This window comes from Ischnura elegans, chromosome 6 (assembly GCF_921293095.1).
Source record: "Ischnura elegans chromosome 6, ioIscEleg1.1, whole genome shotgun sequence".
Taxonomy (NCBI): domain Eukaryota; kingdom Metazoa; phylum Arthropoda; class Insecta; order Odonata; family Coenagrionidae; genus Ischnura; species Ischnura elegans.
Window position 1 is genome coordinate 116,241,646 of NC_060251.1, and position 27,153 is coordinate 116,268,798.

Sequence of the window (27,153 nt, forward strand, 5' to 3'; positions counted from 1 at the left end):
AAATTTTCATAGTTGTAATAAAGATTGTATACTACGTATATGGATCATGTAATATTTGGCCCTTTCAAATTCTCAAGCAGAAAAACCAATTATGTATTCTACATGCTCAGCCAGCAGGTTTTGATGTCTCCATGTTACAGTATTACTGCCTGCAGAAAATTGCCTTTTGCTACACATATGTGTTATTGGGCAAGTACTTTCCCACCAAAATAGCAAGATTTTGGAGACTTTGGAATTTTTATTAAAAATTATATCAACGATTTTTTTTGATCTTGAATCATCATGGAATTCAAGTGGACGAAGCGAACAACTATAGAACTAAACTTCAGTTTTGTAGAGCCAAAAAAATGCTATACTTCTCACGTCATTTAATCAACCTTAAAATCTCTTGCTTTTTTTGAGTTCAAGAAAGAAACTAAACGCTACAAATGAATATCACATCGGACGGACACAGTAATACAAAGGCTAAAGAGCCTTGTGGTGTGAAAACTCCCCCTACCGCGCGACTCACCTCGGCGAAGGTGGAAAGGGAAAAGGGTATCGGTTGTTGCCTTTCACGGAAACAGTTCATTTTTCTCTCTCTTAAGCATGCTGACTTAATCTCTTCACTTTACTTCAATACCCGAGGCATATTTCTTACGCGTGGGATGGTTCCGAAAAATATCCAATCATTAGTATTTTCACTCGAGTAATGCGCTAAATGGTCTAGTCGATCTATACATAATCCTTTTTAACATCCTCAGTTTAGTGTTTTAAGTCAATGAAGACGATTATCCATGCTTTAAATGACGATTTTCAAGACTAATGTTTTAAAAAAAAAACTTGAAAAATCGGCCTTAGTTACCGAGCCTTAAAGTTCTGCAGCGTGTAGCTCAGCCTTGACGCGCGATTGAAAAATCGCTCTTATTTCCTTCGTAACAAACGTTTTTTTTTCAAGATTTCTACTTAGTACTCTTTAGAAATCTCTACTTTATATTGTGGTTCAAATTTTCCGAGTTATATTTTTCGTAAACGAAAGATAGTGTCTACTTTATGTCAAATTTCACGTGAACAACGGGTCGGCCATTTTGCGTTGTAAAACCAGACAGATGAGAGCCAAAATCTTCAAAAGTCATTGAAAGTATAGGCAAAGCACCAGATCAAAGGAATATTGTGTTTTTTATTCCACAAAACTCAAACCAGCGCAAAACCACTTGGATAAATTCAAAGATTTTTTTAGGAAAAACGATATCTCGCGTGGCATTAAAAAATTGGTCATGTTTGGGCCTCTGTATCTCACTAAAGGTCCGTATTTATGTAATATGGCATATAAATCAATATTTGGTAATGATTTATGAGTTTTTACGCTGAGTTTCAAGTCTCTATCCCCAAAAAGGTCATTTTGGATTTTATTCCAGCTTTTTCCGATTTCGGACCAGTGTGCACGGAGTAGGAAGACGATCGGCCGCCGCGGCTGGCGTAAAGGTATTCGGCGCCCACGTCGACAACTATAGTGTATTCGGCAAGCTGAAACTACCAGGCCAAGGCATTAGAATGACTTATCGGCTTTAAAAACTGCATTATTACATGAGTTTCATGATAGCGCTTCCTGTCGGCAGATTGCTGGACCTACTAGCCTCGAAAGCTCTGTAACCTCAACTACTCGACTCGACATTCGTAATGCTACTCGAAACGCTCGAGTCGAGTACCAACTACTCAATCGACTTGAATTTTCGAGTACTCACGCATCCCAAAAAGATATGTGTTTTGTTATTACGATTACGTGGCGCGAAAATTCAAATGACTATTGGAAACGCGGTCGTATATTTTGTTGTTTGAAGTACTACTGGAATCGGAATCGATTTTTCGCCTTGGCAAGTACTCGTTTTCGATTCCGGTTCTTGGCCGAGAATCGAGGAATCGAAGAATCGAGGAATCGAACCGACCCATCACTAATATTTACCATACTATACTAATTAAAACCAAAAGATTAATTTTGAACTAAAAATCATGCAAGTTGCTCATAATTGTTGATAGCAACTGATGCTGATAAATATAAGTACTATAATGCATTCCTAGCAACATTTTCGGAAGAGCTATGATGGAAGATAATGTACCCCCAAGCAATATAGTGCTGCCTATTTGATCTCATTTTATATATTATACATTCACTTAAATATACATACAATATAAATATATTAATAGTCGAAAATATATCACTGAAACTGAAAAAATGATGACATTTTTATCATCAAAGTGATATACTGCTATAGAACTACCGTAAAGCAAAAGTTTAGAGAAACCTACCTATACAGAAGTCATGGACCCTTATCCTTACAATAGTTTTTGACCTTGCATTGCATCAATCCATTGCATGCAAATTAAATCTCCCATAATTTAACCCTTTCGCACTGGGCTCCTTCACGGAAAGTTGGTTTTGCCTCTACAAAGGCTTTGAGCATTTCTTTTTCGCCCTGTACGGAGTTGTTTCTCGGCAAGGAATTGTCCAGGTAGTCGCTTCCTCCACCTAAGGACCTTGCCTAGCGGGGTGCCGGACCCTTTCCTCGGCCACTGGGCAAATATAATCCTCGACCCTTTTCCCAAAGGCAGCCCATCACGGCGTACTTTTGCGGTCAGTTTATTGTTGCTAGTGTGATTTTATTTTTTTTAATTGTTACTATTGCAGCAAATGTCAGTTCATCAGTGTACACCTTTCATTTTGCAATTTGCCTCTAGAACTTATAAACGAAGTTTTTCGGCTATTTTTAGGGTTTTCAGCAAAAGGGCATTATATCATTGACCAACTAGTACTTTCAAGGGAACGAAATCTTTCAATGTACCTAGCATACTTCTAGTTATTTACGATTTATGATATTAACATATTTTAGATCCATGATGCCCAAATCCACACTCTCCTCATTCGCGTCTGCTCTCCACGAGCATTCTGAAAACATGAGAATGAAACCTTTCGAATTTTTTTCAAGAATATTTTCCAGAAAAATTCTCATAAAACTACTTGAATCTTACAAATTTGTTGTTTGAAATGGCTAAATTATATTTATAAAGCAATTTCGCTTAGATAAATATAAATTCATATTACGCACGAATTAAGAAAGAGAAGAGAATCATATTTCATTTCATTACGAGGGCTTTTTTTCATAGGAGTTCAATCGGATATTTCACCAAATTTCACCACAAATTTACACTTAGAATGTGGCTAACAGAGTAACGTATATTTTTAGATGTAAATCATAACAAAATTGCTCCTATAAATTTGCTAATAAGGTTTAAAAATAACAATGATACATCTAACCTTAGCGTCTCCAAAATTTGTTCTAGATGATGATGACCTCCGTTAATTTGAACGCTAGAGTTCCGTTTAAAATTTGGAACCAATCAGCAGAACATCCTGAATGTAATTCTTGGTATTGATTTTCAATAAATGCAACATGTACGTTTTTAGTTATTCTAACTAATAAACAAATAAGTGACCATGAGCACCTTCCTTGAGTGGGACATTAAGTGCCGGAATGGGCCGAGATAATCCCCACACGGACAATAAGAAAGGGTCGGACCTCTCGCACCTAGGGACCCTAATGGTGCTTGGGACCCACTTGGCATGCTTGACTGCAGAGCCGTGAAAACACGGCCTTTGTCCTTTAGCGTCGAGATATTCCAGCCGTGAAAAACACGGCCTACGTAGGGAAAGGGTAAAGCCAAAAGACGTGGAGAGGCTAAAAAAGTGAATTACAATGATTCATCAAAGTGAAAACACGGCCTTCATCCTTAACCCTCAATTGGATTTACAAATTTAGTTACATCATTGGATTTACGGCACCGCAGCGGCACCACGTCATTTTTTGTTATTATCTTTCAAAGTTAGCCTGAATTTAAAAGTTTTCTGATTGATAATGGTAAATACATCTATTATCTTTATTTCTCAAAGTGTTTTGCTAGATTTAACCCATTATTATGGAAGTTATAACAAAAAATCTTGAACGCTGCATTCTTTTCCATTTTTTGCCATAATGCTTTCTATTTCTGCTCCCTTTGCCTGTTATTTTCGAATGAAAGTTTTAATTTCGTGTGTAATGGTTGTTTGAAATATTTTTTCTGATATGCAGTTCTGGACAAACTCCGCTTTTTAATGTTTATATTGCTTATATTTTTATGTATCTAAATACTAAAAATGAGTACCGAATAAAAATCGTTTATGCCCATATGACATAACTTTGCCTTACTGCGTCCACCCATATGTTTTATTTTGGCAGTGTATACAGAAGGATAAGTTTTTTAGTGTTAATAATGAAACAGTTGTAGGTGAAGTGAGAAGAGACGAGTGCTACTTTCGTGATTTTTACAGGATTCTGGCGATCAAGGCAAATCTTACGAATATTCTGGGAGCTTATAACCTGCAATTAAAAAAATAAAGTCCTATGGGTTTTGAAATATAATGAATATGGGATAATTAGCGACGTGTCCAACAACCCAACGCCGCTTCGGAGGTGGAGCTAGAAGAGCCGGTATTTTTTTCCGGCCGCGGAGCCCCATTCCCTCACTGAGGACGTTTCCCTAGAGATGGACGAGTAAATGTGATGCGTGGGAGTGTACCAGATGAGGTTTTACTCCTGGATTGGTGGGAAATCCAAGAAAATAACTTCTTAGAAGTATGGGTTATAGGTGGTAGGGAAGAAGGAACAGGTGCCTATTTTCTACGGTCCAGCTCTGCGTGAGGGACTGATGGAAGAATGTTCTGGGGTGACAAAAATACCCTCAAGCTGGGAGGACTTCCCTCACCTTTTCTTTCCGTAGTGTTTCACTGACCTAAACATTGAGACTATCCATACCTTCCCACTAAGCTTCCTTATTCGTCATTCACCGCTTTCTTCCCCCTCCCACAAAAGTTGATTGAACTTCTCTCCGCCCTAATGACCCACCCGAGCTAGACCTTGGAATGAAGTGAGGGCCACCACAGGTCGTTTTGACAAGGCTTTTGTTCCCTGTCCCTCATGCAGTGATGGAAAGATAAAGAAAAAGCAGGCTTTTGTATCTCATTGTCTCCTTGCACTCCCAACCTTTTTCGCGATAAGGGTTTTCTACTCTTACCTGGCCTAACGATCTGGGTATTCCCTGATCCTTGGCAGTCGACACACTACCACCCCTTCACCTCAAAACAACCTACCTGGCATTCCTTCTCCTTTCTCCTCCTCACTCACCCCTTCACGTTAGTAAAACCCCCAATGAATAAAATATCTGTGCATTTGAGTACACAAAGAAACGAGAAATATATTTACAAATGTTCACTTCACAGTAAATTAGCTATTCTCCTATTCATCATGAAACGATTTTTACCATGTAAATACTGAATTAATGGTCAGGAAAAAGAAATTATTTTCTGTCACACAGTTATAGTTGGGTAGTTATATTGATTTCACCCCAATGGTAAACTGTCACATCATCGGTAATTATATAAACGTCAGCAATTTTGTATAGACCATCGTAGCCGCAAAGGAATATTTTCGAATGAAGGGTATAAGACACATTACAGTAACCGTGCGATGTGTTCTTCATGGTAGTCGGTGAAACCTCTGAATCTCCTGGCAAGTTACAGTTGCTCATTCAACGAGAAATATTCACACGACGGTGAGGAAGCATTATTCTGCAAGTTCAGATTATGCATTGTGTTAAAATTTTCTTAGAATTGCTGCTTGGTGTAATTCTAAACAGAGTGACACTGGGATTTACTCAAAGGTGACTATGACCACGGCAGGTACGTGGACGCGGAGCGGAGAAGGTGACCAAGCAAAACTAAGACGGAAGCCATGGAAAAAACAACCTAGCTTAGCCATGAGTTTCTACGAATAATTCTTGCAAAAAGAAGAAGTTTTGTCAATGAATATTACAACGTGGCAAACATAATGATTCTTAGCTAAAAGAGAAAGCACAATTGGTATTGTAATATTTTCCTTTTTTTCAACAATTTCACTTGGTTTATAAGTTTAAAAAAATTAAATAATAGGATTATAAATAGATTATAGCGTTTCATACGAAACATAATTGCTTCGACATTAGCGTTCAGAGTGCAGTCCCTGACGTAGGGACGAGGAAATTCTCGGCCCAAGCAAAACTAAGTAGGAGGCCCAGGAAAAACAACTTTGGCTAGCCATGAGATTCTATGGATTATTCTTGTAAAAAGATGAAGTTTTGTCAATGAGCATTATATCGAGGCAAACATAATGATTATTAGCGAAAATAGAAAGCAAAATTGGTATAGTAATATTTTCCTTTTGTTTAACAATTTCATTTTGTTTATAAAGTTTAAAAATTAAAAAATATGATTATAAATAGATTATAGCATTTCATACAAAACATAATTGCTTTGACATTAACATTGAGAGTGCAGTCCCTGACGTAGCGACGAGGAAATACTGAGTGCCACAGCGGCGCCGTAAATCCAACGACGTAAAGTTTTTCAGTAGAGGCGAATAAAATGTAAACTATAGACACTATGCAAACAAAATTTTATATGTAGATGAAGAAAGCAGAATAAATAGACACCTGAAAATTTCAAAATGATCCATAGGAATAGAAAATTTTTACACCACTTTTAAAACCGCGAGCACCGCTAAGGCGCAGCAAATCCGTATGAGGGTTAAGCGTCGAAAAATTCAAGCCATGAAAAACACGGCCTACGTAGGGAAAAGGTAAATTGGGAAAACTCTGTAAGATGAAGTCTGCGCTTGGCCCCAAAACAGGGAAAGTGCACCATTAGAACAAATTTTTGTGAAAACACTTTGTATTTTGCATCTACAGATAATTTTAAATCAATATTGATGTAATAAAAATAGAGAATGGAGCAGTAGAAATGGGGAGAGTCTGTTTAAGGCGACATTTACTTACCACCATATGTTTCCAAACAATGACATCAGATAGGATTCTGATGGTATATCCATCATATGTCATGTTGCTTACACCAACAAGGCTGATGTTGGGAAAACCCTTGGCCCAGCCATCACGGAAATAGACTGCCCCATTCAATCTCTCAGCTGGGGAAGCCTTAAAATTAATCCATTTTCCATAATATGAAAATAACTTAAGAGCATGGAAATCTAAAATACTAAGCATAATATAAAAATTCATTAACATGCATCAGGCGGTTAACTCGTGATGTGGCCTTAAATGACAAGCTTATATCTTCAGTCATTGACTGAATATGGTATCAATGCTTTATTATGATATTTGTTGACATGTGTACCAAATTATACACAAAGTCAATTTATACATTGAAAATTAAAATATGTCTTTCCAAAGGTAACATTTTTATTATTTTTATCAATTTTGATTAAAAAATCATTAAGGAAAGACTATTCCAAAAAAATCGAAATTTAATTATGAAAATTCTATGCCATTTAAGGTTGCCTTTCCATGATCCACAGATTGAAAGCTCAAAGCTAGACTAAGTGCTCTTCCCCACTTTTTGAGATCCATATGGCATCAGTTACTTGTACAAAGTTGAAAGTTCTTACTTACCTTTGAGCTCAAATCCTCCCAATAGCTTGGTATTTTTATGGGTCCATCAAAATTATAACGATTTTTCATCAATTCTTTCGCATTTTTCTCCAACTTCTGCAAGATGCCTGAAACTACACCTTTCATGTTGGTCTGAAAAGAGCTGAGGAATTTCAGAAAAAATAACTAAACATAAGAAGTTTCAGTGGTTTCCAGGGTATTCAAAATGTAAGTAACAAATGAAAAATTTGTCAATAAAAAAATCAAAGAGACGTCATAGAGGAGGCCACAGTTCTTGCTGTGAAAGCTTGATTTATTTTTCCACTTTGCGTGTATTTTCATTAGTTTAAAAAAATTTGCAGCTTAGTGATGAACACAGAGCTATCAATAGAAATATTTACACTTACAAGGAATGGCATTGAAAAGTTTTCTAAATATAAAATATAAAAAATAATCATGAATATAAATTTTGGTCAACAGCCTTCATTACAGTATAATTCCTATTTGGTGATTTTGTTAACCAATTTAAGTTCACGGCAAGTGACAACATATCTAGAAGCCAACTGGAGAAGCCTCCATTGTAGTATTTATGTAAAATCAATAACTATTCTCACACTAGAAAAAAAAGATATCTGAGGTTTAAAATTAAGTGAATTTAATGCTGGCCCTTTTCAGTTCATTTTCATAAGAATAACCTACTGGAAGAGCCTTATATATCCAGACACCCAGAGCCAGGGGCACAGCGAGGAATTTAGGTTTTAGGTGCAACTAATATAGGGGGAAGTGGGGGGGGGGGGGCCTTCCCCCAAATTTAATAAAATTAAATGGTTCAAAATGGTGAGTTTTACAGCTTTCTAAGAGATATTTTATTAATACTTGCACTATTCTATAAGAATTATTTATCCACAATGGTGAAATGGATTAAACTTTTTAAAAATTTCCGAGCTCTGGGGGCGTTTATCCATTGCTGCACCACTGCCCAGAGCAACATAACAGAAAGCATTTTTGATCAAGGTACAATGATTTAGTAATACACAAAACGCTTATGGTAATGGTTTGAAATAAGCCCTTTCAAATAAATATGATAGCTAAAAACATTCTTCAGCAGTGCTGCAGTTGGACCGGTACGGTGTACCCCCTAAAATCCAAACTCGTTACAAGCGTACCGATTAAACTACCTTTTTAAATCTGTAAAAAATAGCCCTACCGTAAATTGTCCAATGGATTTCAGAAAAAAAATCTGAAATGATCATTTACTTGATCAGAGTTATCTCGTGGCACAACTTTGAACTAGTATAAGACCTGCAGTTTGACATTTCAATCGCGGCCTGATGTATAATACGTGTTCAGCTGTTGGCAGATTTTGGTGAGTACCGCCTTAATTTTTTTCCCAACTACAGCACTGTGCTACAGTTATACATACGAAATCTCTGCTTCAGAATGTAGGTATGGCAATGATTGTGGGGATTTCCTCTCATTTGTGATGAATGCATTTCCATCTAGAGGGAAAAGTGAAAAAAGAAAGCATCAAAGAGAAAAACATTGGAAATACAACACACCCAATATAACATGTTCAATTTTGTCCATTCACATCAATGTGCATAATATGTTCATCAATTTTTGTTAGCTTTAGGTAGTCTTATCCATTTAATAAATTATTATTAAGTTAAAATGACTGGCCGCTTTCCAAATATAGTTAAATTTCACTTCCCAAGGATTTACAATAAAGTTTGTACTTTCTTCAGGGAAAGGTAAGATCTTCAGGGATGACCAGAAGACACCTCATACAAAATGTATTTATAGCGGACATGGATTAAAATTTAAGCATTTATGGAAAATTGCCAGCAATTCTAATTTACTAATACATATGTTGATAAAGCTCCAAGAGACAAAGCCAACAACAATTCCTAATATCCATTTAATATTCAAAAAAAGGGAATACACCCCAGCTAGCACATTATAAGTCATTGAGATAAGGTGAAAGGAAGAAATAAGGAAGTCGCTTCTCAAGTAAGCTTGTTATGGGTTTCTTACGGCCAGGGCGACAAACATCCAGAGTAATGGCAAAATGGATGCCAAACTTTCAGCACTTCCGTAGATGCTGTTATTATCCCATCGTTACAGAGTGTTAATTGAGGCCTTTATGCTTTAAAACAATGTTTTTATTATTGGCGCATCTATATTATGAGGAGAAATAACATCATACCGCCATAATTTGAAAATCATTCACATTTATGAACTGATAGCTTAACGAAGGTCGTAAGAAAAACACAATTTCACAAGAATACCAACGTAGAATAATATAAAAATGCCGGAAGGAACATCTAATATACGTATTGTAGTCGTCGGGTTATCAAACCATAATTGAAAATTCATAAATGTTAAAATGTATGGACCTTGAATAAATTCAGTTTTTCATGCACATGCCAAACAAGTTTTTTTTACATAATTGGATATTTAATTAGTAACTACGCCACCTGTTCTCAACAACTGCCGTGGTGTAGTGGTTAGCGTGTAGTACTTCGGTTCCGAGGGTCGCACGTTCCGATCCATCCTGACGTTACTTTTTTTTCTTTCCGCCGCATGGATAGAGTACTTGTACTATGCTTTATATCTTCACTAGCCGGTTGCTTGCAGTTATTAATTTTTTTCTATTTACGGGAAAATCTGTTATCAGTTGTTCAGCCCTTCTAAAAACTCGCTAAATTTCCCCAATAGCCTTTAAATTCATGTCAAGATGAGCCGCGTAGCTTGTGTAGTACGCTGTTCAGCCGCCTTTGGCGCTCCAACAGAAGTGACTTACATTGCCTGAGGATATTTGACGGCATTCCTTACCTAAACGTCCCTAACGTCTTACCCTTGCCTTATATAAGTCCCTTAGCTTACGATAAGCTGCTTATCAATTTTTTCCGTAAGAAAACCATAAGAAACGGTTAACTCACTTACTTTGTGCTATCTGGGACATTAAATATACATTGAATTAATAATGCATACCTTCCACTGCAGCATGAAGACATAAGAAGATTGACAATAATATTCTGGTACATCTCTTGGAAGAAAATTTTTCCAGTTCCATCATTTTCCACTCTATATATATCTGTAAAAGATACAATAAACAGCCATAGTATAATCAAGGGATAGCATGAATTACGTTAACATAATCCTTTTACTCTAATATCATAAATATTAGATCCCTAATTATACGAAGTAGGTAGTGCTGATTTGGATGAGCATAGTACTAATACCATATTTATCTGAATATAGTCTCCCCCTTTTTTTCCAAAAATGCCCACGGTAAAAGTAAAGTTGGGGACTATATTCAGAGGGGGGCTACATTCAGAGATATACCGTACTTGTTATCATTAAATCTAAAAAAAAACTAATATTATTGGGCCACTTATTCAAAAAAATCTGTAAATAATATCAAATATTATCACTCCATCAAAATACTAAGCTAATAACCATGACAATGTGCAAACATTTCTTCATGACCCCTCCCTCTAAGGGTGACCGAAAAAGAAAAGCTCAGTAAATTCTTGGAGTAGGGGGAGGTAATCTCTCGTTCTTGGGTGGGGGGAGGGGGTTAATCCCACAAACTGGCCACCATTGTTGTTCCCCTGGATCTTTTAATTGGTAAAAAAATCATTCCTAAACTCTGTTTGATATAGTAATGGGGTGGGGGATTATGTCATATTCTTCGTACAAAATTTTCCACAGCGTTCAATACCAGATTAGAGTTTCTAGGGATTGCATATAATTTTGAAAATCTATTAAAAAGTTAGCCAAAACCTCTGATTACAGAATGGGGAGTGGGAATTCTTAGAAAAAATAGTTGATATCCCTCGAATAAAATGATCACTCCCAGATTAGGAGTGCAACATTATTTTCATATGAAGTGGGGGCAACACCTTTACCTTACGTTGCCTTTGGCAACTTGGATGACCATATAGTTTCACTCCCTCTTTCATTTAGCCCCTGTGAACTTGTATAAATGTGCTCTCACTTCAAAAAAATTTTGGAGTTTCATTCTTGACATTTTCATAGTCAGTGATGTGAATTTATGAAGTGGTAATAATTGAATTACAATCAATTATTACATCTTACATTAATTTTACTTGTGATTGAGACATTTAAAAAAGGTAATTTGTGCTTGTAATCTAATTAAAAGCTCTTGCTAGTGATTCTTACATTTTAGTGATGAAAAGTGAAAAGTTTAATTCCCTGCATGCTGTACGGAAGGTACCTAGTTCCAGCTACGTTAATTTTATCCACAGGTGTACATTTTTGGTGCAAATTATTTATTTATAACTAAAGTGCCTAAATTAAACAATTAAATTATTATTTTATGCTCCCACATTAAATAATAATTAAGGCTGGTTTTCATGGGAGTAGGTAGGTACAGGAGAAAATTAAAAGTTTAAGTAATTGTTATAGTAATCCAACAATTTCTTTTTCACAGACTAATTGGTTATTGTAATTATATAATTTCAATTTTGACAGTAATTGAGCAGGATTACATTTTTTTCAATACTTTTCCCATCAATGGTCAAAGTAAGTGTTTAAACCTTTTCAGTAAATAAATGCTGTGCTCATAGTGGTTTCATGGTGCCTGAACATGCCTCAATGCTGTTACGGCACTGGTTAACAAAAGACATAATAATATTCAATTAACACTATTATCAATTTTGCTGCCTCAAAATTTCTAATATTTAAATTCGCAATCAAAACAAAAATTTTTGTAATAAAATGTAAATAATAACTTGCAATAAAAGAACAAAAAACAGAGTAATATTTTACTTCTAAAAAAAAGTTAAGGGAATTGCGTTCCGGCACTGCTAATTTTGCCATGACGTCACTGGCTGCGTGAGAAAACACTGTGAAGTTATTACTCCCATAATCATGCCATAATTACACGAAGTTGAGCCAGCAACAATGGAATCACTATCAATTCTAGTTAAAGCAAAGCAAATCAATCATGTTGAAAAATAGGTAGATATGAAATTGTAATATGATTAATTAGCACAACATATGCTAGTAATATTCCAATTTTTCATTGATTAAATTATTCCATAGGTAGTTCTTCCAGCATCATCCTTGTGTAAAGTAGGCAAACGGCAACACACAAATTCTTTTTTTTTCTGCAATGATAACCTCATGCAAGGGTTTCATCCAAATAATCTGTTGAATTTTTAGCCAAAATTTTTTCGATTAAGTGATTTAATTTTTCTTTGATTGAAAATAAGTATTACATATATGTACTTTTATTACGGCATAAGTAAATCTTATATTTTCCTCTATGGAAATGCTGTGTGGAAATCATTTTCTCTCAACGTTACGAAGAGAATGAGGGCAACGTTCTCGTCTCGATGTTATATAGTGTCCATTGTCCTATATAGGACATATATATATGTATCATATATATATATAGGACATATATATATATACATATATATATATGTCCTATATATTGTCATATATATATAGTAGGCCCGATTTGAATTTTGTGCTGAAGCAGGATTAGGCATTAGAATGAGCCAGGAACCCTTTCGATACCCGGTTCAGGTTGTAACCATCCTCCCTATTGAAATTGTTTGGCCTTTGCTATTGTGATGGCTTCGCGTAATCGGCGTGGATGGTAATATTTCGTCTTCGCCAACATCCGCTTACGGTTGAACATTATTTTATGCCCAGGGCAGGATGCGTAATGTCAGTGACGTAGCCAGGAATTTCATTCAGGTGGGGGTCCAAAACCAGGGGGGAAAATTTTTGAAAAACCGGGCACTAAGTAATGGGTTTTAAACTAATGTAAACACTTTTAATAATCGAAAAAACTTAATTTGTTAAATTTTTTTTTTGTTAATTCATGATTTTTTATATTTTGTTCTCTTTTATGAAGGAAAATAACTATTTTATCATATTTCGGGGGGTCCTGACCCCTCGGACCCCCCCCCCCCCCTGCCTTCGCAACTGCGTAACATTCAGTGACCACTAATGGGTCCTATTTATGAAGCTGCATCGCTCTTTCGTGCTCTTATCCCTATATACAGATAGATCGCTTGCTCTGTCCCACGTTGCTTCTGCCGCAGCAGCAGGGAACCTTATACAATCCTCATTAAGAAATGATTTTATAAATAAATAAATAATTTAAAAAGTAGAATTTAAATGATTTCCACGCATAATGTTTCGAAAGACAGGATAGACATAAGAAGTTGCGAAAATATTTTTTAAAAACATAAGTAAATATAAATATAATATTTTGTAAAAATATTTTAAAAATTTGGCTAAATTTCTTCCCTTGCAACATTGCAGTTATTGAATTTTATGCATATGCGCCATTTAAATAAGAAACTATATGGTGCAGCACTGCCAGAATTACTTTTGTTATTTTAGAAAGGTTGTATTACAATATTCTTTGGCTATTTTTGCTTATAAACTCTGTAAGCCATGCAAACTTCGAGGTAAGTAAACTTCGCCAGCCAGGTGGAATCCCTAAATGGAGGAGGAAAGACCCCTTGCCGGAAAGAATGGGAGTTGGGGTTCGATGGCCTTGCTTGAGAAACCACTCACTATAAAAGGACCATGGCCTTGCTCTTCCCCTGCGAACAATAGACGCGTTCCCTCTTTCACTCGAAGGAGTCCTTGATTTCGTCCTTGGGTCGGGGTCTTTTGAGCATATTTTTCCAACGTATGTCCCCAATAGGGTGGTTTCCTTCATCAAAGAAAACGAGAGGCATTGATTGCGACTCTTTGCCCACCATTAGTGTATTCACAATATACAAATTATTTGGTTTTAGAATTCCCAGTTTAGACGAATGTTAATAGTCAATTTTAACTGCATTTAAAAAGGCCAGATTGGCGCCCATGCGAGGCCGCCCCACGTGATGTCACAGGGACCTAGTTTCTATACGAGTAGATAGGAGTTTTACATCGTCTGAGATTACCAAGGCACGTACTTCAAGGAAACAATTCTTAATAATCACCTATTAAAGCTGTCTATGGTCGGAAAGTTTCCTTCGTTTGATAAGGTATTAATAATCCTTATTTAAGCCAAGCGCTACCTTCTAGCAGGGTACTCTGCTACCTGCTAGCAACCAGCATTGCAGCGGCGCACAATATCCTCGGCCCAAGGTCACCTCACACGACGAAAGCGGGATCCAGAATGACGTCACAAGGGCTTTTCCCGGCCTTCATACTTAGCCGTCGCGTTTTCGCGCGCTTGAAAATTTTCACTTTTCAATTAATCGCGATAAATAGATATCGTCATTAAAAACTCTGAAAGTATGATATGCGTACTATAGGAGTAATAATCTTTCGATTTAGGCAATAAAAAAATAATAGGATACCGCCCTACGGCGGCTTACATACATAGCCAGTTCTCAAGTGCGTGTCGGGAGACGTGTGGATTAGGCCCACTCTTCGGAATGTACGAAGCTGGTACAAATGGGACACATGTTCATTACTAAACACATTATTTCCGTTACCAACTGAACTTTTGCACTCAAATAGCACCATTAGTCAGACAACAACCCTGTAACTTGATGCGCGCACTGGGTGTTCCCTCCCGGAAGTACGAAAATGTATCATTCACCTGTTAACTCTACCGAGGCATTTTGCATGAATATAAAGAAACGAGGAAGTAAACCTGCTTTATCTCAGCAGAGATCGGTAAAATGAATCATCGTTTACATAAAATATTTTAATAAAAAGGCATAATAGATATGTAAGAAAAATAAAAAAAAATTCTACACCGAAAACTAAAAAAAATCCTAAATTTGCAACCTGTCAACTAATAAATTAATCCACGAAATTTATAATGTGTAATGGTTTGAAAAACAGGCATCAAAATGTTACCGCGAGTGATTTACGTAGAAAACTGAGCCGCAGCTTTTTAGTTCCCTTGGAACAGAGCGTCATCAATAGTTGATGGAAAATTCTTATAATAGAAATATAATTTAGAAAATTGAAGTATTTCTTGTCATGACGATTTATTTCGACCACTTTTGATAAAATGTGAAAGTTCTAAGGGGGAACACAAGCAAAGGGCGTACCCATGGCGTAGGAGAGGGCAGCTGCCCCCCCTCCCCCCCCCCCCAAGAAACAAGAATCGCATACGTTTTTAGGAAAATAAGAACTGTAATAAAAAGTTTTCAACGAATTTTCTTAAAACCCACGAAAAATGACATTAATATAATACAAGAAGCTAAATTAATTTTTTCCGAGCAAATATTTTCAAAAACTAATAAAGTGCTGTTATAATTTTCTTAAAATGTTGGTTTCATTCCCCTCTTCTATGTTAAAATGTTACAACTTGAACGACCATGGCTTGCCCCCCCCCCCTCCTTATTTTTGATCCTGTTCACGCCCTTTGTGCACAAGGGCCTGACAGGCAAAAGATCTTCTTATATTTGAGATTCCAAACAACGTGTAACAACAATCACTACGCGAAATATTCTCTTTATTTTGATATTAAAGTTGATCTCTGTATTTATTCAGGGTTTTCTTCCGCGTCAGCTTGTTTGTGGAAAACCCTGAAGAAATGCAGAGATCAAACCATCGCCGCGGAAACCTACGTTCTAACATGATATTAAAGTTATTAATATTAGATTAATTGATTGATGCTTCGTAATATATAAAACAAAACGAACGCAATATTAACCGTATTAAAAATCTTAACCATTTTTTAAGCGATCGGGGGGGGCAGGGGTCGGTGTCCCTCCAAATCCACCTGAGTTTTTAATACTAAACGATGAAAACATTTTTTAATTCAGATTACGGCAGAGTTAAAATTTTTACCTTCGGGGATAAAGTGAATGCGCCCGGACTGATGACTCCTCTATTCATTGCTTCATTTGAGCCCCGGTCGAAAGGGCCTCAATGGTTCTGCGGACCCTTGCCGCCCAATTCGACATGTTTACCTTCGCCAAATTTATGGCTCCCTCGTATTTTCCCAAACCCTCAAAAAAAAATCACACCTTGCGCCGAGAAGCGCTCCGAAGACATTGTTTGGAAAAAACGAATAGGGTAGTTTCCTTCATCAAAGAAAACGTAATGCATTGATTGCGATTCCTTACCCACCATTAGAGTATTCATAATATACAAATTATTTGGTGTTAGAAATCCCAGTTTAGACGAATGGCAATGGTCAATTTTAAATGCATTTGAAAAAGTGCCAGATTGGCGCCCATGCGATGCCACTCCGCGTCACGTCACAGGGACCTAGTTTCTATACGAGTAGATAGGAGTTTTACATCGTCTGAGATTACCAATGCATGCATGAGGCACAGAGCTCAGGGAAACATGTCTTAATAATCACCTATTAAAACTGCCTAAGGTTGGAAAGTTTCCTTCGTTTGATAAGGTATTAATAATTCTTATTTGAGCCAAGCCCTACCTGCTAGCAAATTGCGTCGTATCAGCGCTCAAAACCTCGCCCCAAGGTCACCTCACTTGCGGCACCGGGAACCAGAACGACGTCACACGGAGTTTTCCCAGCATTCATACTTAGCCGTCGCGTTTTCGCGCGCTTGAAATTTTTCACTTTTCATTTAATCGCTAAAAATAGATATAGTCATTTAAAAATCTAAAAGCGTGAAATACGTACTCCAGGAGTAATAATCTTTCGATTTAGGAAATATAAAAAATAATAGGAAACTACGCTATTCGCCATAAGCTTTGTGACGCTCACTGTTCGCTCGACGGTGAAGACTTGACGTAATCTTCTTTTACTTCAACTACAGCGCGATATCAAAATCATTTAATCACTATTCTTATTGGCTTGCGATCAATTTTCATCCCTTTAAGTCAACTAGATTCGGAGACATGGATACTCATTGTCATAAAGATAATGTCTGTGTACCTTGTTACGACTCAAATCATGAGGATTTTTCAATGATTATGCAGCGCCTGAGGATTGAAAATTTCCCTAATGACACACACAGAATCTTGATGATTCCCACGAAAGAAAACTAATAATTCACCAACGTTCAATATCCAGATTATCTCTGGTCACTAGGTCAACCGCTCGAGAGGGAGGCGCTTGAGTGACGTAATCCCATAAATGTATACGAATAAAAACGTGATCATAGCTTCGGCAAGAAGAGACTACCACGCCATAAAAGGAAGAAATAAAAAACAAACTTACAGTAATAAATATCGCACAGCAAGCATGTTTTATTTAAAAAAAGAAAATTTCACGGAATAATTAAGCTTTAATGCTTCAATTTCAAATACTTTCAACTCCCAAATTACTCGGTTTCAACAAATAATAATGGAGCTACGTAAAAAGTAAAGCTACGCGTAAGGAATAGGTATCATAAACGAATTATGCTGGTAGCCAATTAAGATTCGGAGGCTGCGCGATAGGCTTAGGTCAGGCAATCGAGGGCAGATGTATTTCAGAGAGAAACTAAGAATATCATATTAGAACCCCAATGTTTCCAGATCCAACAGAAACGAAAAATTAAGAGAAGTATTGTGCCGAACGGATTAGTATGGGAATTCTTTCTTCCCCTACAATAACTGCGAATCTAGAGGACGCATTGAATATCCTCTTTTGTAATATTCGTGAACTCAGGAGAGGAGACGTGAGAACAAAGCACTTAATTCATCACACCTGAATCTCCTCTTTTTAGCATGTGAAATAAATCTAGACGAGCGTGCTGCGCCCGCTCCCAGCGGGCTTCCCCCGCTCTTTTCAATGCAGGTCCACAGAGGGATAGGCGCGTTTCTAATTTTAAAATGTAGAAGAAAAAGGCAGGGTCTTATATACAAATTTAATTAGAATGTTCATGTACAAATTGAGGTCAGAGGACTTATTTAAACACAACATTGGAAGTAATTACACAATCCTCTGTTAAACGCACATGATGACTCATACTCACGTATCAACAAGAGACTTGAATGTGGAATCAGCCGCATTTTGATAAAAGTTATTTAAAGAATGCGAGATATTGTTAAAAATGAACAAATGTATCAGTTTGTGCACCGTTAATGTCAGGAAATTGACCGGTTTTTGTTTTTTTTTTATTATTTAAAAACCAAATTTAGGAAACATTGCAATATTTAGGAAGTAAGATATGCCGTCGCATGTTCTCTGATAAATTCTGTGCATATTGGTACCTCATTTGTAGAGTTTGGTTGCGTATAAGTTGAGAAAAAGGTATCTATACAATAGAAATAATATAAAAGATTGGCACGAGTTATAGCTTGAACCAAATTTAGAGAAGGGATTTTAGGAATGAAGTCACTTTTCTGGTCTTCTCCTATCCAGCACAAACTTTCTGCAAACTTATCTGGGCTCACATTATCACTGACTAAATAATGCTGGCGTCTTTCTACCCGGATGCGGTGTAATGCGTGTAATTCGATCAAAGCGCAAGGTTGGAAATGCCCTCTCGCTCTCCACAGTCCCGTACTATGAGTCAAAAACGTATCCCAATCAAAAAGGCACTTGATTGGACGAAATTTGACTGTATCCCCAAGTACTACTATTAGTTCACGCATATGAAGCAGGGTGAGATGGTAACAAAGCATCTTTCATGCTTTTCAATCAGAATCTTGGAAAAGTGATTTGAAAAGCATAGAGGTATTCGAGATCTCCAGCTAGAGGTGGATGAGGAGATAAAATGGAATAATTGGGTGAGAAATGAGGAGGGATATGGAAGAACAGGAAAAGCAGGGGGGGGGGTACAGAAGGGGGAACAGGGGACGCCCCACCCCCCTTTCGGGGACGCCCGCATTGCCGAACATTGGAGAACCACAATAGGGTGGTTTCCTATTATTTTTTCATTGCTGAAATCGAAAGATTATTACTCCTGGAGTACGCATTTCACGCTCTTTGATTTCTGAATGACAATACCTATTTTTCGCGATTATACGAAAAGTGAATATTTTCAAGCGCGCGAAAACACGACGGCAAAGTAGGGAAAATGCAGGGAAAAGTCCGTGTGACGTCTTTCTGGAACCCGCTTTCGTCGTGTGAGGTGACCTTGGGGCGAGGATATTGTGCCCCGCTGCAATGCAGGCTGCTAGCAGGTAGCAGAGTACCCTTCCAGCAGGTAGCGCTTGGCTTAAATAAGGATTATTAATACCTTATCAAACGAAGGAAACTTTCCGACGATAGACAGTTTTAATAGGTGGTTATCAAGAGATTTTTCCCTGAAGTCTGTGCCTTGGTAATCTCAGACGATGTAAAACTCCTATCTACTCGTATAGAAACTAGGTCTCTGTGACGTCACGTGGAGTGGCATCGCATGGGCGCCAATCTGGCCTTTTTCAAATGCGGTTAAAATTGACCGTTGCCATTCGTCTAAACCGGTATTTCTAAAACCAAATAAGTTGTATATTATGAATACACTAATGGTGGGTAAGGAGTCGCAATCAATGCCTTTGGTTTTCTTTGATGAAGGTAACTACCCTAATGCAACTTTTTTTAAGCCAAAAGATGGCATTGTCTTGCGTATGTGAATTATCAATTTAAATCATAATTTATGAAACTTGGCGTGTGACTTGATTATTTTTTACGATAAAAGTACAGGTAGTACAAGATATCTTTTGCGCCCCCACCCTTGAGTTTTATCTGTCTCCGCTACTGAGGAGAGGAAATGTAACTATGAATCACTGTGTGCCAGTGAGAGAAATTATGAGTAAAACATTACAATCGATTGATAAGTCCTCAGAGAAAGAGCAAGGGACAAGTACGTACAGGGGCGGTCTGGCCAGGTCGGCAGGTCGGCAATCGCCCGGGGCCCCGAGCTTAGGGGCCCCCAATTCACTCTCTCGTCTATCGTGAAACGTATGTGAAAGGTGTAATAAATAAAGGCTCAGATTAGTCAAGTAATTTCTGAATTCAATTGAACCAAAGTTTTTTTTTCAATTATAAAATTCTACGTTTTCGTTAGCTGTTTTATTCATAGCACGCTCAGTGTAAAGTTTTATATAACAAATAAATAAAATGAAGATGTCAGGAGAAAATAAAACCTGATGCTTTTTGGATAGGGTTATTCGAAAATGTTATTTTGATTAGTTTATTTTTTTTAAGATTTCAGGGTAATTTCAAGGAATAAATTCACTAAATAGACATTAGAACCGTAATACATCATAAACTTTTATAAGCTGTGAAATTATCACTTTTCATCGTATTTTTTCTTACGAGATTTCAATTTTTGATTAACTTTAATCTATTTTTTATGAGCCAGAATAGCGTCAAACTACGTTTTTGGGAATGGAATTTCGTAAAATTTTCCGGGGAAGGACCCCCGAATACCTCGGTAAGGGGGGGGGGGCCATCATGCGCCTCAGCCGAAGGCCCCCAACCTTCCCAGACCGCCCATGAGTGCCATGTGCAGGTGAAGAAAGATAGGTACGGGGAAAAAAGCCTTAGGGAGGTGAAAGACTGCCATGGTGTAAGGGGAAAATTAGAGATGCAATAAGCCAATATTAGAGTCTCAATAATATGAATGAATGAATCAGAATCAGAGAATAGTTTTAGGGAAAGAAAAACTTTTTTCATGCCATGTATAGCCCGAAGTGAAGAAATTAAGGTTATGTAAATATTACCGTCATCCCCTACTTTTTTTTTACTCTATTACTTTCTATAAAAGAACCCAATGGTAGTAACAATACCCTGTAAGGTAGCCACTGTACATTATTTCACGGAGAAAAGTACACTGAAAACTACCAGACTGATCCTGGTTAAAACCCTCTTTTGTAGAATAACGGGAATCATGATTATGATTACCAAAATCCCAGCTCGTATTGTCAGACCCAGTCCATAATTACTGGAATTTGTGCGGCGGCTGCCGGGTTAATTTTTTACCGACAACGGCTTAATGGCTATTCAATTATTACGTAAAAAATTTGTCCAATGGCAATTTTTTTCTGTTAATGTATTACTTAAAAAATCAAAACCAGGGAGCGTTGCAAAACTAAGTTATCTTATTCTTTGAAGAATAAAATATTTAGCGATCCTCATTCTATGACCCTTCAGATGGCTATTTAACCTAAACGGCTTTTGTCGATGATAACTTTCATCTATATGTATGAAAGATGATGTCTGTTTGTCTGTACGCTACGAGTATTAATACGGTTGGACGGATTGTGACCAAAGTTAATATGTAGGTGCATTTCATGTTCACGTACACCGAAGCGCTACTTTTGATTGCGTCCGACGCGTTCTTTGCGTCGTTTTCTCACACCGTTTGTTACGTCACGTCATACAAGTTTTGCTGATGAACATCCTTCCGATTAGGCATACCTCTTGACAAGCTCGAAGAGATAATATAAAAACCCTGCTATGCAACCATGAATTCCAAGTTCCAAGCTCCCCGCGCCTCTATGTGCTATCCTTCCCGAGAAACGCCGGGCGGCCTGCTGCTAAATTATGCATGCGAAAAAATTATTTTGTTTGAATCGCGAGGTCATGAATCAACCTCCTAAACACTTTCAGCCCGAAGGTAAAAATTTTAACTTCGCCGTGATCCGAAAATAAAAAAAAACTGCCATATAGTATTTAACAGGGCGTAGTAATTGTAGCCATGAATCTTGTTGGTTATCATCATGAATGCTGGGAAAACTCCGTGTGACGTCGTTCTGGTTCCCGCTGCCGCAAGTGAGGTGGCCTTGGGTCGAAGCTTTGAGCGCTGATAAGACGCAGGATGCTACCAGGTAGCAGAGTTCCCTGCTAGCTGGTAGCGCTTGGCTTAAATAAGGATTATTAATACCTTATCAAACAAAAAAAAACTTTCCGACCTTCGCCAGTTCTAATAGGTGATTATTAAGACATGTTTCCCTGAGCTCTGCGCCTCATGCATGCATTGATAATCTCAGACGATGTAAAGATCCTATTTACTCGCATAGAAACTAGGTCCCTGTGACGTCACGTTGAGTGGCATCGCAAGGGCACCAATCTGGCCTTTTTCAAATGAGGTTAAAATTTAACACTGCCATTCCCCTAAACTGGGATTTCTAAAACCAAATAATTTGTATATTATGAATACACTAATTGTGGGTTACGAATCGCAATCACTGTCTTTCGTTTTCTTTGATGAAGGAAACTACCCTATTGTAGCCATGAATCTTGTTGGTTCATATTTTCCACACTATGCTGTAAAGAACGAAAAGTGCTCGTATAATCAGAATTCTAGTTATTGTGACTAGAATTCTTTTTATTGTTCGATCACTATGAGCACAGCCTCATTGAAAATACAATAATAAGGAAAGTAAAACTTTTCCCTCGAGGATAAGCGGCGCTATTCGATTCATTGGTAAACATTTTTGGCCCACAGTTATGCCTCCCCAATAACCTCGCACATTTCCCAACTTCTTCTTCCCCAAAATCCCTCACAGCGCATATAATCAACGCACAAGCTTACGAATTTTCTCGTTAAATCCAAGTTTTATGTAAGTCTTGTAAAAGGGTTGGTCTGCAAAACGAAGTTTGGGTCATTCTCAAGAAAATTGCGAAATATGCCCTCATATTAGTGCCTCGTCGATTGGCGACCAAATGAATAAGACATCCCGTGGATTATATTTAAGGAAATTCATTTTACTACCCATGTTTCTCTAGTTTTTCATGGCAACACTTTTCTACAAACAGGAAAAGTTCGGCTCAATGTAAACGTCAATTGGAAAAAGCTCAAATAATCTTCGTTAAACCCATAGAATCGTACTAAAATATACAAGACTCGTAAACAGACTGTCTATGGAGTTATTGGAAAATTAAAGCTGTCTGCAAGCAACTGAGTATTCAACAAATGTAACAATTAAGCGTGCACAAAAAACCATACCCTGGACCGGGGAATCATACCCAGGCGGGACTCGAACCCGCGACCTCTTGTTTGACAGGCGAGGACGTTACCCCGCCGCCACCTAGGCCGACAATACATACCTTAACTGAAATTAAATAAATAAATTTTTGGATAAGTTCTTATTTGGAGAAGAAGGATTTAGTGATCCACAATGTATGTCCTTTTATATGCCTATTCAACCTCACTTCTGTCATCAATTATGGTACAAATATCATCAATGATTATTAATATTTAAGTTTTGGACACATGGCGTATTTAAGAAGTATTCTCCCCTCCTTTGATTGACTTCACTCTTAAATTCACAATAAGGCCAATTCTCTTTCATTTCTACTCTACAAAACCCGCATCCAACCATTGATACATCGACTAACAGACGGTTCATACAAATATGGTTGGGGTGAACGAGACGAGATACGGCAAAAAGTCATAACATCGACCCACTCTAAAATCGTATGAAACCCAGGGAAATATTGTCAAAACACTAATTTTTCCATTTATTACAGTGATCTATGCTTCTAATTTTTGGGGGGTTTTGGCGGTTAAAAAATTCATTGTTCCGAAATGTCATTTTTCGAATCCAGGCCACGTGAAACGTCGAAATGTCAACTTTCAGGCCGATCGGAGCTTTATTAATTTTGGCCAAATCGTGAAATTCACTATTCCGTGAGTCATTTTGTCAACAACGGAGAGAGATACGGTGTTGCGTCGCGACACGTCGTAGGATTCAACATTAATTGTAAAAACTGGCGGAGAGATCAGAAAAGGCGGCAGGCCTTTTCCGAAGGGGTCTGGAGGGGCAGGGCTCCCCCCTTCGAGCGAAAGCAAGTTTTATCTAAAAATCCTATTCTCTTCCTTCCTCTCCCTCGTTTTCCCAAAATTCTCCCCTGTTACACTCTTTCCGACATCCCCTGCCCGCTGAGCAATAACTCCATCCATACATTCTACGAGGGTGAAAAGTAAGGTGAAAGGAAAAGTAAGGAAATGGCATCGTTGGAGACTTTACTTTTCAATGAACCCTCGTATCTCCTATGTAACTAGAAGCTCCCAGCCCTTACCCACCATATCCAGCACTTCATCGTTCCTCCTCCTCTCCGCCCACTTCACATTCTCCATTCCTCTCCACACCCATATCCCAAGTGCCTCTAGTCTTTTCTCATCCTCCTCCGTAAGTGTCCATACTTCCGCACAGTGTAGCGCCTCACTCCAGATCACACACCTCACTAGCCTTTTGCTTTAACTCTCAAGTTACATCACTATCCTCTAAAAAGCTCTTTCCTATTTACAATACAATCGCGTTTACAAATGCCGTTCCGGTCATGAACGCCTCCTCATTTTTTTCTACCCTACTCCTAGCTCGCGATGCTTTACAAAACTGCATTACTTTGGCTTCCATGTGATTAATTCTCATGCCATATTCCTTGCAGCGCTTGCCTAGCGTATTCACTAGAACCAGCAGATGTTTGGTTGACTGGCTATCAACGCCTGATCATCCATGATCCTGCTTTTCCGAGAAAAATGTGTCTGTATGAAACTACCTCCTTGAATGGACGGTCAGATAGTTTACCTTGAAGGAGTGCGAGAAGTAATGAAAAACGCCCTCTTGCTGCGTACTCACGAGGTCTTCTCCCCCGGCGACGGCTTTCTTGAAGAATATCACGTGCGTGTGTTGACCCAACCGCTTCCAGCCGGCAGCATCCAGTCTCCCGGCAGACGAGCGAGTGACTGACCCCACCAGCGGAGAGGAAGATGGACCACCCTCCCCTCCGTTCGCAGCAGCACCCCCTCCCACTTGGGGAAAACCCCAACTTCCTCGTGCGACTCATCTCTGAGCCTTGGTTTAAGTGACCGCGCGGATTGGGCAAGTTGACAGTGCTGACCATGAATCTCATAATTGATTACGTGACGATGAGCGAGTTGGAAAAATAACACCGGCACAAGGTCAGCGCTTCAGTTTGCAAACTAGCCGTGTGTATTCGCTCCATTACCACTTTTTCAACGAAAGAATTGACTACGCCGTTTGACAAAACATTAAAAAAACAGTATTATGACGCATCTCTCCCATATGAGCTGTGTTTTTGGTGACCCATTACTCGCTTAAAATTTACGCAATCCTCTTGGAATTTTTTCAGGGCATACAGAGTTGATCCATGGCTATATTAACCTGAATCCCTTATGAAGTGGGACTGATAGCTGAAAGGAAAAGAGTACATCGAGGAGTGGTGAGATTAGTGATGAGATGTAGCGATAAAATGTGTTCTCAGGTCAAACACTAATCTTGTCACTGCTCTGTGGCGTTGGTTTTACACAAGTGAAAATGTCTTTGAAATGAAAACAAAAATCGACCATTGGAGCTTCAGTGTGCGTCCTTATTGCGAATCCACACTCGCGCGATCTCCAAGAAGACAAAATTTAGCTTTGGAAACCCAAACAATGTACAGTATGGCCTCGTTTTACGATCTAATGAATGCGGACTGCGGTCTGAGCACACTTTTAAATATTTCATTTTTCGCCGCTTTTGTTTCACCTCGCAAAATATGTCACGACTTATGCAATGCCACATCTTTTTTTGTTTACCGAACGTTTTTTCAAACATAAATACATTGAAAGTACGATGATCCTCTTTAATCCATTTCTCATCCGAAAATAAGGCCGATAAGGATGGAATTCGCTTCACGATCTGTCTCCGGAACGGATAAATATCGTAAACCGTAGGTCCACCGTAATATAAAGAGTAATCTTTAATTTTTAGTATCCTAGATGAGAAAAAGGAAGAGGCTATGAAGAATTAAAATTAAGGATATAATTTTAAGCTCAACAGCACTCTTAAAACCCTCGCGAAAAAATGCTACACACGCCTACGCTCAATGCCCAGGAAATGCAAATGCTTCGCACATTTTGATAGCATCTAGGTAAAATGACTCTGCCAAAAACATTACATCGATAGATTGAAGGTGGGTGAAGGAAAACGGAAGGCTGACAAATGTATCCGCCGATTTTTTTATATTAATATTTCGCTATCTAAAAGTTGAAGAAGGTGGAAATTTTTGTTTATAGCTGAAACCGAAGTTGAAGCCGTATAACAAGCGATGGACGAAGACAGAACGAAATAGTAGAATATCACATGAGAAGAGGGCTTTTTAAAAAAAACAATCTACTTCGAACAGAAAATAAAACTGAAGAAACAATTCATCATTGAGTATGTTTCTTCAGGGGAGCGAGGCTTGGTCGCTGACAGGTGCAGAGAAGTTAAAAGTGGAAGAATTCGAAATGTGGTGACGAAGAAGAGCGATGGATCGAAAGAGCAAGTAATGAAGAAGTGCTTAGATGAGTGGGAGAAAAGAGAAGTCTTCTAAAAACCTGAAGGAGAAGAGAGGAGAGCTTAGATAGCCTGCACATTAGGAGACGCATTATGAAAACAATCGTGGAAGGACAGGAGGGTGGGATGAAGGTTAATGGATGGATGAATGGCCCCGAATGAATTACATGGGATACACAGATTATATTATTAAGGACGTAATAGAGAATAAATACGTCACTGTGGAAAGGGTGGCAGGTGGGAGAGCGGAATGGAGAGCTGCGTCACAGCACCCGCACAGTGATTGAAGATTTAGATCTTCCGGGATTGACTCCGCGTCGGTCCATATGTCGAACAGTGTTGCACATACCAAGTGCGCAAAGATGAGAACAAACGCGGGAAAAACCTAAAGGATATCGACTTCCGTCCTTATAGGAAAAGACCCACTGCAGGAAAACGCCAACACCAGAAGGGGGCGTGCGAAACCAAAAGGAGAACCGTACGATTATTAACCGATGATGAGGAGAGCCTTTCCGTCCATGTCATTATTTTCAAGTGATTTAA

General features: G+C 38.1%; 1 protein-coding gene across 1 annotated transcript in view; it reads right to left on the reverse strand.

Annotated features, from left to right (window-relative positions):
- LOC124161453 overlaps positions 1-27,153 on the reverse strand; it is a 155,697-nt gene that overhangs the window by 121,948 nt on the left and 6,596 nt on the right. Inside the window, exons 2-6 of the mRNA XM_046537776.1 lie at positions 24,859-25,082; positions 10,483-10,585; positions 8,912-8,987; positions 7,510-7,651; positions 6,880-7,035 (exon numbers count right to left, since the gene is read on the reverse strand). Of these exons, the coding sequence (XP_046393732.1) occupies positions 6,880-7,035; positions 7,510-7,651; positions 8,912-8,987; positions 10,483-10,585; positions 24,859-25,082 (701 nt within the window). The remainder of the gene's footprint in view (positions 1-6,879; positions 7,036-7,509; positions 7,652-8,911; positions 8,988-10,482; positions 10,586-24,858; positions 25,083-27,153) is intronic.